The sequence below is a fragment of the Gorilla gorilla genome, chromosome 5 (genome assembly GCF_029281585.2).
Source record: "Gorilla gorilla gorilla isolate KB3781 chromosome 5, NHGRI_mGorGor1-v2.1_pri, whole genome shotgun sequence".
Lineage (NCBI taxonomy): Eukaryota > Metazoa > Chordata > Mammalia > Primates > Hominidae > Gorilla > Gorilla gorilla.
Genome location: NC_073229.2, coordinates 54844771 through 54859257, shown reverse-complemented (window position 1 = coordinate 54859257; position 14487 = coordinate 54844771). Strand labels below are relative to the sequence as shown.

At 47.3% G+C, this 14487-nt stretch overlaps 1 protein-coding gene across 1 annotated transcript; it reads right to left on the bottom strand.

The window, feature by feature from the left end:
• Positions 1-8985: 8985 nt before the first annotated feature.
• Positions 8986-9543, bottom strand: LOC101136134 (large ribosomal subunit protein uL11-like). The gene has a single exon (XM_055390315.2). The coding sequence runs from the start codon at positions 9526-9528 to the stop codon at positions 9031-9033; it is 498 nt and encodes a 165-aa protein (XP_055246290.1). The 5' UTR covers positions 9529-9543; the 3' UTR covers positions 8986-9030.
• Between the last annotated feature and the right edge of the window lie 4944 nt (positions 9544-14487).

Here is a 14487-nt window from a genome sequence, read left to right as displayed (position 1 = left end):
TGAGATTTTTTTTTCTTTTTCTTTTTCTTTTTTTTTTTGAGATGGAGTCTCGCTGTGTCGCCCAGGCTGGAGTGCAGTGGCCCGATCTCGGCTCACTGCAGCCTCCGCCTCTGGGGTTCAATCAATTCTGCTGCCTCAATCTCCGGAGTAGCTGGGACTACAGGCACGTGCTGCCACACCTGGCTAATTTTTGTATTTTTAGTAAAGACGGGGTTTCCCCATGTTGGCCAGGATGGTCTTGATCTCCTGACCTTGTGATCCCCCGCCTCAGCCTCCCAAAGTGCTGGGATTACAGGAGTGAGCCACTGCGCCCAGTCTTTTTTTTTTTTTTTGAGATGGAGTCTCGCTCTGTCGCCCAGGCTAGAGCACAATGGCATAATCTCGGCTCACTGCAACCTCCGTCTCCTAGGTTCAAGCAAGTCTCCTGCCTCAGCCTCTCAAGTAGCTGGGATGATAGTTGTGCACAATTACGCCTAGCTAATTTTTGTATTTTTAGTAGAGACAGAGTTTTACCATGTTGGCCAGGCTGGTCTCGAACTCCTGACCTCAGGTGATCTGCCCACCTCAGCCTCCCAGAGTGCTGGAATTACAGGCGTGAGCCACCACACCTGGCCTGTTTTTCCTTTTTTAGACAAGGTCTTGCTTGAACTCCTGGTCTCAAGCGATTCTCCATCCTGAGCCTCTGTAGTAGCTAGGACTACAGTTCTACAGTTGTGTACCACCAACGACATGAGTTGTTTTTTGTTTTTTGAGATGGGGTCTCACTCTGTCACCCAGGCTGGAGTGAAGTGGCACCATCTTGGCTCACCACAACCTCCGCCTCCCAGGCTCAAGTGATCCACCTCAGCCTCCTGAGTAACTGGGACCACAGGCGCGCACCACCAGGCCCAGCTAATTTTTTGTATTTTTAGTAGAGATGGGGTTTCACCATGTTGCCCAGGCTGGTCTCGAACTCCTGAGCTCAAGTGATTGTGCCCAAATTGGCCTCCCAAAATGCTGGGTTTACAGGTGTGAACCACTGGCTTCACATGAGATTTTGATTTGGAAGAAAGCAATTGAGGAAGAAAGCATCCTGGGGAAGGGGGCTTTCCATCCTCTGAACCCCACACCCATGGCTGTGCCCATCACTCAAAGGCATGCACTTGGCTTGTGTTGCCTTGTGACATGGTTCCTATTGTTACCCAACAGTCCTATTTTACCTTGAGCAAGGATGACATGCACATTTGTGAGTCATTTCATATTGTTCTGCCCTCTCCCATCTCCAGACTCCCAGAGGCACTGACTGTCCCGTGGCTGGCATGTGCACTGCAGCTATTTTTCACATGGGCACAACCCATCACCCAGCATACCGTCAACTCCATGGTGTCTTGGGATTGCAACTTATGTGATTTTTGCCAACCCCCTTTCCTACAGCTTTACAAGAAATAGGATTTTATGATATGCCTGTGGAAAATGAGAATCATATTATTTATTTTCAAATTGATGACTTTCTCCATAATAAAATTATAAGCATTTGCAGGCATAGCCCATTCATTCATTTGTTCCTTCAGCAGTAAATGAGTGCCTATGGTGTGCCCGGCATTGTGTTGAGTGCTGGGACAGAACTGAGTACAGCACAACTCCTCCTTACAATATGTTAGTTTATTAGCAAAAAACAGATACAGGCTGGGTGCCATGGCTTAGGCCTGTATCCCAACATTTTGGGAGGCTGAGGCCTGAGGATTGCTTGAGCCCAGGAGTTAGAGAGCAGCCTGGACAGTACAGGGAGACCTTGTCTCTGCAAAAAATAAAAATATTAGCTAGGTGGGGTGGTGTGCACCTGTAGTCTCAGACACTCAGGAGGCTAAGGTGAGAAGATCACTTTAGCCCGTGAGGTTGAGACTGCAGTGAGCATGATCATGCCACTGCACTCTGTCCTGGGTGTCGGAGCAGACAAATAAGTGGGGGAAAGGTGGTACAAGAGCTCTGATGGCCAGTGTGCAGGGTAGAGAAGGGGGTGGTTGGTTGGGCGCAGAAAAGACTCTTTCATAGGCACAACATCAAGTGCTTATTCTAGGACAGCTTTTTTCTCAGGACTTAATGTATATTCATTCACTTAATCTTCACAACAGCAATAAGGCAGGTGTTTTTTTGTTTTTGTTTTTTTGTTTTTTTGTTGAGACGGAGTCTTGCTCTGTTGCCCAGGCTGGAGTGCAGTGGCGTGATCTCGGCTCACTGCAAGCTCCACCTCCCAGGTTCACGCCATTCTCCTGCCTCAGCCTCCCGAGTAGCTGGGACTACAGGCGCCTGCCACCACGCCCGGCTAATTTTCTGTATTTTTAGTAGAGACGGGTTTTCACTCTCGATCTCCTGACCTCATGAACCGCCACCTTGACCTCCCAAAGTGCTGGGATTACAGGTGTGAGCCACCACGCCCGGCTTTTTTTTTTTTTTTTTTTTTTTGAGACAAATTCTCACTCTGTTGCCCAGGCTGGAGTGCAGTGGCATCTCAGCTCATGGCAACCTCTACCTCTCAGGTTCAAGCAATTCTCCTTCTCAGCCTCCCGAATAGCTGAGATTACAGGCACCCACCACCAAACCTGGCTAATTTTTGTATTTTTAGTACAGACAGAGTCTCACCATATTGACCAGGCTGGTCTCAAACTCTTGACCTCATGATCTACCCACCTCAGTCTCCCAAAGTGCTGGGGTACAGGCGTGAGCCACTGTGCCCAGCCAATACCGTATCTTACAGGAAAGGGAACCAAAGCCCTGAGAGGTGTAATGTCTTGCAGGGTTGCACAGCTGGTGAGTTGCAGAGCTGGGATGTGTCCTCCATACTCTAACATCCATGTGCTTAACTGCTGCACTGCACTGCCTTGAGCAGATTCTGGAAAGTGAAAAATTAGTGATCACCAGGCATCTTTACAGGCTCAGGGCGTGGAGTGGCTGCCTGTTTTGTTCAGCTGGGACATGGTGCACTGGGAAATGGTATGGTGTAGAGGGCGGCCATCCAAAATACTTAAAAGTGATAGGTGAGAACTCACTACCACAAGCTGGGACTTCAGTTGTTCTTTTTGTTCCTTGATGGATAATTTCACTTCTTAAGAGTGGTTGACCTAGACAAAATTGTAAGGTTGGCAGAATGGGCTTCTCCCTAGGCAGATAGAATTTGCTTTGGAATCTCAGGGACTTGGGATCTGGTCCCCACTCTGCCACTGACCAGCTGAGTGACTTTGGGCAAGTCACTCAACATCTCTTAACCTCAGTTCTCTCCATTGGTAATTGAGAATAATAACCTCATAGTGTTGACATAGGATTAAATGAGATAATGCATGTCAATCAGCTTAGAATGCAAACAAGCCAAAAGTAACATTTATTCAATTTTTAAGTTCACAATATCTCATCTACAACTCCAAACACCTAAAAGCTCTGAAAACGAAACACATTTGGCAACAAAACCTGAGTTTTGAGTCTCACTCTGTCACCCAGGCTGGAGAGTGCAATGGCACGATCTCGGCTTACTGCAACTTCTGCCTCCTGGGTTTAAGCGATTCTCCTGCCTCAGCCTCCTGACTAGCTGGGATTGCAGGCACTCGCTATCATGCCTGGCTAATTTTTGTATTTTTGTAGAGATGGGGTTTCACCATGTTGGCCAGGCTTGTCTTGAACTCCTGACCTCAGGCAATCCGCCTGCCTCGGCCTCCCAAAGTGCTGGGATTACAGGCTTGAGCCACAGCACCCAGACAAAACCTGAGTTTTTTTTATTCCCACCTAGTGTGAATTTTCCACGTACTTTTTTGCAGGAATATTAAAGTATTTGTTTAAAGTATTTGATGACATCCCAGATTCTGCTGGGGGCATTGCAAAATATGTGGCATGGCACTGTGTTCCTTTTCTAAAATCCGAAAGACTCTGCGTTACAAAACACATCTGACCCAAAGGCATCAGATAAGGGATTTTGACCAGCATTATCTCGTCTCTAGACCACTCTCTCCACTCCCAGTCCCCCTCTTACTCTAACTGTTCAAATGGCCATTGGGCATCTAGAATCAACCCTTCTCTGCAAAAGAAATACACATACACCCATATATCCTTTGGGTCTCTCCATACACCTGTCTCCCTCAGCCAAGCTCCTTTGCTCCCACTATTTCTTCAGTCCTGATTTTTGCCAACCTCATTGAATTTAAATGCCCCCATACCCCTCTACCCCCACGCCCTGGTCAAGAACACAGATTTTAGAGATGGTGCCTTCTCTGAACTACTTTGGTAGTATAGGCCCAGCCAGTCGTTACTGCCTGTGGGCTGCAGAATTATTCCAAGAAGCTCTATGTCTATTTGAACTCCAAATACTATCTGCCAACTGTGTAAGTAATGTCTGGTGCATAACTCTGCTACTCCTTTTCAGCTGTGCTGAAGGCCTGATTGTTTTTTGTCACTATGAATTTTCCCCGTTTACCAAAGCCCAGAATAACAGCTTCTCTCCTTTGCAGGGCTGCAGTCATTTCCAAAGGGAACAAGGGGTCTTCATGCTGGGGCAGGTTACAAACCACTGAGCTGGGCTGTCTTGGTAGTGTGCCATTCCTCTTTGGTGGGGGGGGGGGGGGGGGGGGGGGAATCATGAGACCTGAGGTCAAGTTCCAGCTCTTCCCTGGCTGGTTAGATGATCTTGGGGGCAGACCCTTGTGACTTGGAAAGCTTTGGTTTCCTCATTCTGGAGCAGAGATCATGAAAATTATTTGGCAGGATTGTGAAGAAGATTAAATGAGATAATGAAAGGACTTTGAAAACTGTGAGGTGTTGCACAAATGGAAAGCTTGTTGTCATCTTACACATATTGTCAACTTCTTTTTTTTTTTTTTGAGACGGAGTCTCTCTCTGTTGCCCAGGCTGGAGTGCAGTGCCGCGATCTCGGCTCACTGCAACCTCTGCGTCCCAGGTTCAAATGATTCTCCTACTTCAGCCTTCTGAGTAGCTGGGATTACGGGCACCACCACACCCGGCTTATTTTCGGATTTTTAGTAGAGATGGGGTTTCACCGTGTTGGCTAGGCTTGTCTTGAACTCCTGATCTCAGGTGATTAGCCCGCCTCGGTCTCCCAAAGTGCTGGGATTAGAGGCGTGAGCCACTATTGTGGCTCTTGGAGCCGCAATATTCCAAGTGCTCTTGGAGCACTTGGCCACATATCGTCAGCTTCTTAAAGGTGGGAATAGTCTCTTGTGTTTTCTTCAGTTTCCTCAATGGCACTCCCCACCCCCATTCTGCAATCAACACAGGACTGGCTATAGAGATGGCCTTGTGTAAAACACTGCGAAGTAACTTGCACAGTGGCTTAGCAAATAAGAGGTATTTAATAAATGGTGGTTAATATGCTTGCATGTTCCATCCATTGTGTGGAGAAGCAGTGTGGTGCAGCGATTTAGAGCATGGGCCCTGGTATTAATCCACTCTCTGCCACTTGCTTGGTTAGCACGTGTGACCTTGGGCAAGGTTAGCACTAATAGGCCCTAATATTCTCATCTATCACACATGGCTGATGATAATAGTAGTTAATTCATGAAGTTGTGAAAACTGAAAGGGTTTAGTCTATGTAACAGAGCCGGGCACGAATCGAGCACTCTGTAGGCATGTGTTGTTTTTGTCTTTTTTTGCGACAAGATCTCAATCTGTCGCCCAGGGTGAGTGCAGTGACACAATCATGGCTCACTGCAGCCGCGACCTCCTGGGCTCAAGTGATCCTCCCACCTCAGCTTCCTGAATAGCTGGGACTACAGGTGCATGCCACCATGCTCAGCTATGTTTAAAATTTTTTTTTGTAGAGATGGGGTCTTGCTATGTTGCCGAGGCTGGTCTTGAACTCCTGGCCTCAAGCAATCCTCCCACCTCAGTCTCCCAAAGTGCTGGGATTACAGGGGAGCCACCACACCCAGCCCAGTTGTTATTTAACAAGAGGTGGTTGGTGGCTGGGCGTGGTGGCTCATGCCTGTAATCCCAGCACTTTGAGAGGCCGAGGCAGGTGGATCACCTGAGGCCAGGAGTTTGAGACCAGCCTGGCCAACATGGCGAAACCCTGTTTCTACTAAAAACATAAAAATTAGTTGGGTGTGGTGGCACGTGCCTGTATCCCACCTACTTGGGAGGCTGAGGCACGAGAATCGCTTGAACTGGGAGGCGCAGGTTGCAGTGAGCCAAAATTACACCACTGCATTCCAGCCTGGGAGACAGAGCAAGACTCTGTCTCAAAAAAAAAAGAGAGGTGGTTGGAGAAGATCGCCAGACAGGAAGTCTAGCTTCTGGTCTTTGTTCAGAGTCAGCATAGTCTTCAAAGAGGGTTAGATGCTCAGGCCAGCCTCTCAGGATCAGCACAAATCATGCAGTGGTGAACAGACTTGGGTGTCGTTTCCCCCAGGTGTGGGTGAAGTTCCTAGACTAGACCAGATATCACTGGGTAAAAGGTGTGCCTGTTTAACATTTGGATAAATATCACTATTGTCCAACATACAGAAGTTTCTGTCCACACCACCTCCTGTCAGAACAAGAATGCCTATTTCCCCATGTCCTAACCAACTCATATTTTTAAGTATTTTATTAATTTTTTGACTAGGTAATGTTTGCAGATGGCACAAAGTTTAAAAAGGTAGGGAAGGGCATGCAGTGAGAGGTCTCCACATTCCCATCGCAGCCGTCCCAGTCCTGTCTCCAGAACCACAAACTTTGATCTCAGCCTTTCTGGTAAATGGAAAGTGGTATCTCACTCAATAAATCTCACAATTATGTTGACGTGAAAACAAATTACTATATATTAGGGAGTAGAATGTTGCATGTGAATGAATTTTAAGATTAAACAGGAGACTTCAAAGACATTTCATGCTCTAGGGTGGAGAGCGGCCCTTCTCTTGGGGGAAACCTTGATGCTGCTCTGTGTTAGTCTGTGGAATGAATGCTTGAAGGTGCCCCCACTCGTCTCGATCACATTGCGGTTTCCCTCATCCCCCAGTCACCTGTTTACCTTCCATCCCTTTGGGCTCTTCCTGCCCTTGGCCTGGTCACCACCTTGCTGCCTTACCTTAAGTCAGTCACCTCCCGCTCTGGGCTTCCTGACTTGTAAAAAAGGGGCTGAACTAGGCCTCATTCCAGGTGTAGCATTCCAAGACTGATCAACTAATTCACATTAAGGTGTAGATGACTGATAACAGCTTAATGTATTACCTCTCCTGTGGGTGGAAACATTTTAAGAGACGCAATTTCTCATCCTCCAAGAATGAATGTGCATGGTGCAATTTCAGGAATGGTCACAGGTGTGTGGGGATGGTGTAGGGGGAGGGGTCCCTTTCCTGGCACCCCTCCAGTGGTCACTGTAGGCCCCCACCTGCTCCAGCCAGGGGTGGTGGCAGCCCTGAGGGGAACAAACCTGCTGGCTTCCCTCACACCACAGTCCACATTCATTTCTCTCTGGCAGTGGCCAAGAGCAGGGTTTTGTCATACAGAAAAATGCCTCATCAGGGAAACCCACGTGTGTGGCCTGGAAAACTACCTTGTCCCCTGGGGCGAGGGGTGCGGTGGAGGTGTTAGCAGCTTGATTTCTAGGTTCTCAGGTCAGTTCTTGTCCTGGGTGGGTGAGGAGACCCCCACTGGAGGGCCACTGGCCTTCCGCCAGAGCAGGTGGTCCTGCCACACCTGGATCCAAGACGTCTGCTTTTTACGGAGAGAAAGAGGCTGTGTCAGACACTGTCTGGTTTTGTTGGCTGAAGGAGGTTTGGTTTGGCTTCTGAATTTTCAGGGAGGGCTGATGGCCCGCAGCCACGAGCCACCATTAGCCTGTGAGAAAGAGGAAAGGCGTTTCTTTAGCTGTGAAGTCTAGGCCACTGCATCCCAGCCCGTGTTCCACACTCACCCCTTGGGCCCTCATGGGGTGCCGTTTTGTCCCACTACTGTCTGGGCCTTTCTTCGGTGCAGGTGGCTGGGGAAGCCAGTCTGTGCTGCCCCCAGAACAGTGGTGGGTGGGGATGGAAACCAGGGGCTGAGGGGCCCAGGTCAGATCAGTGAGAGATGTGCCTCGCTCTCTGGCAGAACCTCCACTGTTGCATCCCCTCCTCTTTTCTGGACCAGGGCAGCTTCTCCAGACCTGATGATGCTTAGCCCGTGAGCCTCATCACAGAGCATTCAGAGCTCTAGACCCTCCCTACGCAAAGGGTGGTGTATGACCAGCCTCATCCACCTCACCTGGGAGTTGGTTATGCTGCAGGCCTTAGGGAGGTGGGAATGCCATAGAAGCTCTCTGGGGAGGCCCCTCTGAGGGGGAGACTCACCACAGGCCTGGTTCAACGGAGAGAGATGGACACTGGGAAAGGAACGCACGATGGGGCCGCGTGCTGAACTAGGGAGGTGTCTTCCCTTCCTTCCCTCCCTCTCTCCCTCTCTCCCTCCCTCCCTCCCTTCCTTCTTTCTTTCTTTCTTTTCTTTTCTTTCTTTTTTTTTGAGATGGAGTTTCGCTCTTGTCGCCCAGGCTGGAGTGCAATGACGCCATTTCAGCTCACTGCAACCTCTGCCTCCTGGGTTCAAGCAATTCTCCTGCCTCAGCCTCCCAACTAGCTGGGATTACAGGCACTCGTCACCACGCTTGGCTAATTTTGTATTTTCAGTAGAGACGGGGTTTCACCATGTTGGCCAGGCTGGTCTCAAACTCCTGACCTCAGGTGATCTGCCCATCTCAACCTCCCAAAGTGCTGGGATTACAGGCGTGAGTTACCACTCCTGGCCTTAATTTATTTCAAAACGGTTTCTTTTAGTTTTATTTTCATTTTATTTTAAATAGGCAACCCACTCACACAGTTAAAATTCTAAGGGCACAGGAGGGTATGTAAAATAAAGTTTCTTTCACAGACTTGTTTCCTAGCTGCTTCCCCTCTCAAAGGCAACCCATGTGGCCCAGGGACATTAGATTATGCCAGTAAAAACATGCACGTGCGCGTGCGTGTGTGTGTGTCACTAGACCTTTTATTTTTGTTTTGTTTGTCAAATGATCCTTTATTGAAATATTTTCCTTTGTGCTTAACTAGCTGGGCATTCCACAGCACCACTGTTGATGTCATCTATGATGTCATGAGGGTGGCGGCCATCAACATTGCAGCCCACAGACTGGGCAGTCCCCAGGATCTCTTTAATGGTTCCAGTGAGATCTCTGGCTAAAGATCGGTGCCGCATCTGTGGAGCAACGTTGACGATCTCATCAAAAGTGATATTCCCATTGTGTTGAATGTTTTTCTGTTTCTTTCTGTCTCTTGGTGGTTCCTTAAGGGCTTTGATGATCAGGGCAGAGGCAGAAGGCACCACCTCAATCTGGGCCTGTCTGTTCTCAATGGTCAGTTTCACTGTAATCCTCAGGCCCTTCCAGTCACCCATTGCCTTGGCAATGTCATCACCAGACTTTTTTGGAGACAGGTCCAGGGGGCCGATCTTGGGGCCCAGCGCAGACATGGCACCGACTTCACCCCCAGTGCACCTCAGGTATACGACTTTGATCTCGGTGGGGTCGAACTTCGGCCACATGGTGGAGGTGGCTGGTGTCGGATGAACCCAGATTCTGGACCGCTGAAGAAAGGTGCACCTTGGCCTCCTCTGAGCTGAGAGCCAAAAAGCCTGCTAGACCCCTTTTAAAAATTCAAAGGTTGGCTGGGTGGGGTGGCTCACGCCTGTAATCCCAGCACTTTGGTAGGCAGAAGTGGGCAGATCACAAGGTCAGGAGTTCAAGACCAGCCTGGCCAATATGGTGAAACCCCATGTCTACTAAAAATACAAAAAAATGAGCAGGGCGTGGTGGCACATGCTTGTAATCCAGCTACTTGGGAGGCTGAGGCAAGATAATTGCTTGAACCCGGGAGGAAGAGGTTGCAGTGAGCTGAGATCACGCCACTGCACTCCAGCCTGGGCGACAGGGCAAGACTGTCTCAAAAAAAAAAAATAATAATAAAATAAAAATAAAAATAGAAAAAATAAAAATAAAAAAATTCAAAGTTTGGCCCATGGCACACAGTGTATGAACCTTACTTTTCTCACCTCGTGTATCTTGTAGATCATTCTATATCAGTATGTAAAGAACATCCTAGATTACATTTCAGATGAATATTATTCTACTCTAAAGATAGACCTCAATTTATATAGCCAGGACCCTACTGCTGGACTTTTAGGTTGTTTAATAAATGTAGCCTAATTTTATTTATTTATTTATTTATTTTTTGAAACAGAGTCTCGCTCTGTCGCCCAGGCTGGAGTGCAGTGGCACGATCTCTGCTCACTGCAAGCTCCGCCTCCCGGGCTCACACCATTCTCCTGCCTCAGCCTCCCGAGTAGCTGGGACTACAGACGCCTGCCACCACGCCCGGCTAATTTTTTTGTATTTTTAGTAGAGATGGGGTTTCACCGTGTTAGCCAGGATGGTCTCGATCTCCTGAACTCGTGTTCCGCCCACCTCGGCCTCCCAAAGTGCTGGAATTACAGACATGAGCCACCGCGCCTGGCAATAAATGTAGCCTAATTTTAGAATCTTAGAAAATAGAAGGTCATTTAACACCAATTCCCATCCACCCTGCCTAGGTTTTTTTTTTTTTTTTGGTAGAGATGAGGTCTTGCTTTGTTGCCCAGGCTGATCTCGAACTCCTGGCTTCAAGCTATCCTCCCACCTCAGCCTCCCTCCCAAAGTGCTGGGATGTGCCCAGCCCTGCCAAGGAGTTCTTTCATGGTGTCTGACTGCATGCCTGAGACCCAGCTGCAGTGTCGCCTCCTCTGGGAAGCTCCACCTTCCTCTCCCTCTCATCACCCTTGCACATACCTTAGCCAGAGTCCTAATCACATGATATTATTTAGGCAAAAGGGTGATAACTTTGCTTTTGTATCTTCTCAGCCCTACCCCTATTGCAGAGCATAGTAGGTACAGAACCAATGTGAATTGACAGTCCTTGAGAGGGGATGCCTCCAAATTCCGCTGCTTGAACACTTCCAGTAACAGGGATCTCACTTCTTGAAAAGCTCATTCTGCCTGTGAAAGGCCGTATCAGACAGTCCTTTGATGGAGCAAAGTCTGTTTCCCATTGGCTTTTCCCTCTGGGTTCTAGTGCATCTTCTAAACACAAATGTAATCCCTCTTCCAGATATTTAAGATAACTTCCTTTCTCTAAGCCAGATACCCATCCCCCTGACCTCCCCTCCCCCATTTCCTTTGGGCTCTGGTTCCAGATCCTGTGCCTTCTAGCATTTTCCTCTAGACACTTTTTGATTTGTAATATGATTCATTTAAAAGTGATCTCTGTCTGGGCGCGGTGGGATTCATGCCTGTAATCCCAGCACTTTGGGAAGCCGAGGTGGGCAGATCACTTGAAGTCAGGAGTTCGAGACCAGCCTGGCCAATGTGGTGAAACCCTGTCTACTAAAAATACAAAAATTAGCCAGATGTGGTGGCACATGCCTGTCATTTCAGCTACTTGGGAGGTTGAGGCACGAGAATCACTTTAACCCAAGAGGCAGAGGTTGCAGTGAACCAAGATCACTCCACTGCACTCCAGCCTGGGTGACGGAGTAAGACTCTATCTCAAAAAAAAAAAAAAAAAAGTGATCTATTACACATCTATTAGAATAGCTACAATTAAAAAGACTGACCATAGCAAGTATTGACCAGGATGTGGAGCATTAAAACTCTCCAGCACTGCTGGTGGGAGTATGAAATGGAACAGGCACTTTGGAAAACAGTTGGCAGTTTCCTAAAAAATAGTTAAAAGATATATCTTTCATGTGACCTAGCCATTCCACTCCAAAATGTTTACTCAAGATAAATGAAAGCATATGTCCATTCTAAGGCATATGCTCCTAGCAGCTTTATTTGAAATAGCCAATGTCCATCAACAGTGAATACATCGACTATAGTATATCCATGCCATAGAATTTGAGCAAAACAAAACCTGCTGATCCACTTGAACAGGTATTGATATGATGACAATGAACAACATTGATATATCTCAAAATAGTTATGCTGAGTAAAGAAGCCAGATGAAAATTAACAAGTCCATACTGTATGATTTCATTTATATGAAATTATAAAAAATGTAAACTAGGCCTCACATCTGTAATCCCAGCACCTTGGGAGGTCGATGTGGGAGGATTGCTTGAGCCCAGGAGTTCAAGACCAGCAATCATACTGAGACCTTGTCTTTCTCTCTCTCTTTTTTTTTTTTGAGACAGAATCTCACTGTGTGTCTCCCAGGCTGGAGTGCAGTGGTGTGACCTTGGCTCACTGCAACCTCCACCTCCCAGGTTTAAGTGATTCTCCTGCCTCAGCCTGCTGAGCAGCTGGGATTACAGGCGTGCACCACCACGCCCAGCTAATTTTTGTATTTTTAGTAGAGATGGGGTTTTGCCATGTTGGCCAGGCTGATCTCAAACTTCTGACCTCAGGTGATCTACCCGCCTCGGCCTCCCAATGTGCTGGGATTACAGATATGAGCCACCATGCCCAACCCAGACCTTGTCTTTACAAAAAAAAAAAAAAAAGATTAGCCGGGCGTCATGGTGTGCACCTGTAGTCCCAGCTACTCAAGAGGCTGCGGTGGGAGGATCACTGGAGCCCGGGAATTGTGGCTGCAGTGAGCCGTGATTATACCGTTGTCCTCCAGCCTGGGCAACAGAATGAGACCCTGTCTCAAAAAAAAAAAAAAAAAATTCTGATCTTATAGAGTTTTGACCTTTCAATGAATGGTATATAAAGGAAATAAACTTAGCATTGCAATTGGTCTATCATGGCACTCAATGAAAAAAAGCTGTTTTTATAGCTTCATCACTCTGGCCTGTCACAGTATTTTAAACTCTTCATTCTGCGTATGGTAGACCTCTCATCTTGCAACATCTTTATATTTGATTAGCAGACCTACATGCTTTTTATTAGAATTTCTAGCACAAACACTGAAATGGACCAGGTCAAAACCTACCCCATGGCACGTCACCATTGAGTCTCCTCCAGACCCTTGGGTTAGGAGAAATGAGTTCAGTGTCACATTTTAAAGTGCGACAGCTAATATGCCAGCTAATGTAGGAGATGTCAGAGGAGTGTGGGATGAGCTTGAAAGGGGAGCAGCAGAGGAGTGTGGGATGAGCTTGAAAGGGGAGCGACAGCTGTAGTAAACAGCATGGTGGTTCCTCAAAAACTTAAAGAGAGTTACCATATGATCCAACAATTCAGTTTCTGGTTATATACCTCAAAGAATTGAAAGCAGGAACGGCCGGGTGCGGTGGCTCACGCCTGTAATCCCAGCACTTTGGGAGGCCGAGGTGGGTGGATCATGAGGTCAGGAGATTGAGACCACGGTGAAACCCCGTCTCTACTAAAAATACAAAAAAAAAAAAAAAAAATTAGCCAGGAGCGGTGACGGGCGCCTGTAGTCCCAGCTACTTGGGAGGCTGAGGCAGGAGAATGGCGTGAACCCGGAGGCAGAGCTTGCAGTGAGCCGAGATTGCGCCACTGCACTCCAGCCTGGGCGACAGAGTGACTCCGTCTCAAAAAAAAAAAAAAAAAAAAAAAGCAGGGACACAAACAGATATTCATATGCTCATGTTAATAGCAGCATCATTCACGATAATCAAATGGGAGAAGCAACTCAAGTGTCCATCAACAGATGAATGGATCAACAAAATACGGCATATACACATAATGGAATATTATTCAGCTTAAAGTAGGAATTTGCATAATGGAATATTATTCAGCTTAAAATAGAAACTTGGTATGTTTTTTGTTTGTTTGTTTGTTTGTTTGTTTTGAGATGGAGTCTTGCTCTGTTGCCCAGGCTGGAGTGCAGTGGTGTGATCTTTGTTCACTGCAGCTTCCACCTCCCGGGTTCAAGTGATTCTCATGCCTCAGCCTCCCAAGTAGCTGGGACTACAGGCACCCACCACCACACCCAACTAATTTTTGTATTTTTAGTGGAGAGGGGATTTCACCATGTTGGCCAGGCTGCTCTCGAACTCCTGACCTCAACGAACCTGCCTGTCTTGGCCTCCCAAAGTGCTAGGATTACAGGCGTGAGCCACCACACCTGGAAAGCAGAAACAGAACTTCTGAACTTTGAAGATATTATGTTAAGTGAAATAAGTCAGACACAAAAGGACAAAAACATACTGTATGATTCCACTTATATGAGGCGCATACCCATAGAAGCAGAAAGTAGAATGGTGGCTGCCAGAGGCTGGGCCGGAGGAAACAGGGAATGGGGAGTTACAGTTTAATGGGTGTAGAATTTCAGTTTGGGAAGCTTAAATGTTCTGGAGATGAATGGTGGCAATAGTTGCACAACAATGTGGATGCTGCGGAACTGTACACCAAAAAATGATATCAGTGGCATATTTTATATTATGTATATTTTATCATGATTTTTTCTTTCTTTCTTTCTTTTTTGAGACACAGTTTCGCTCTGGTTGCCCAGGCTGGAGTGCAATGGCGCAATCTCAGCTCACTGCAACCTCCGCCTC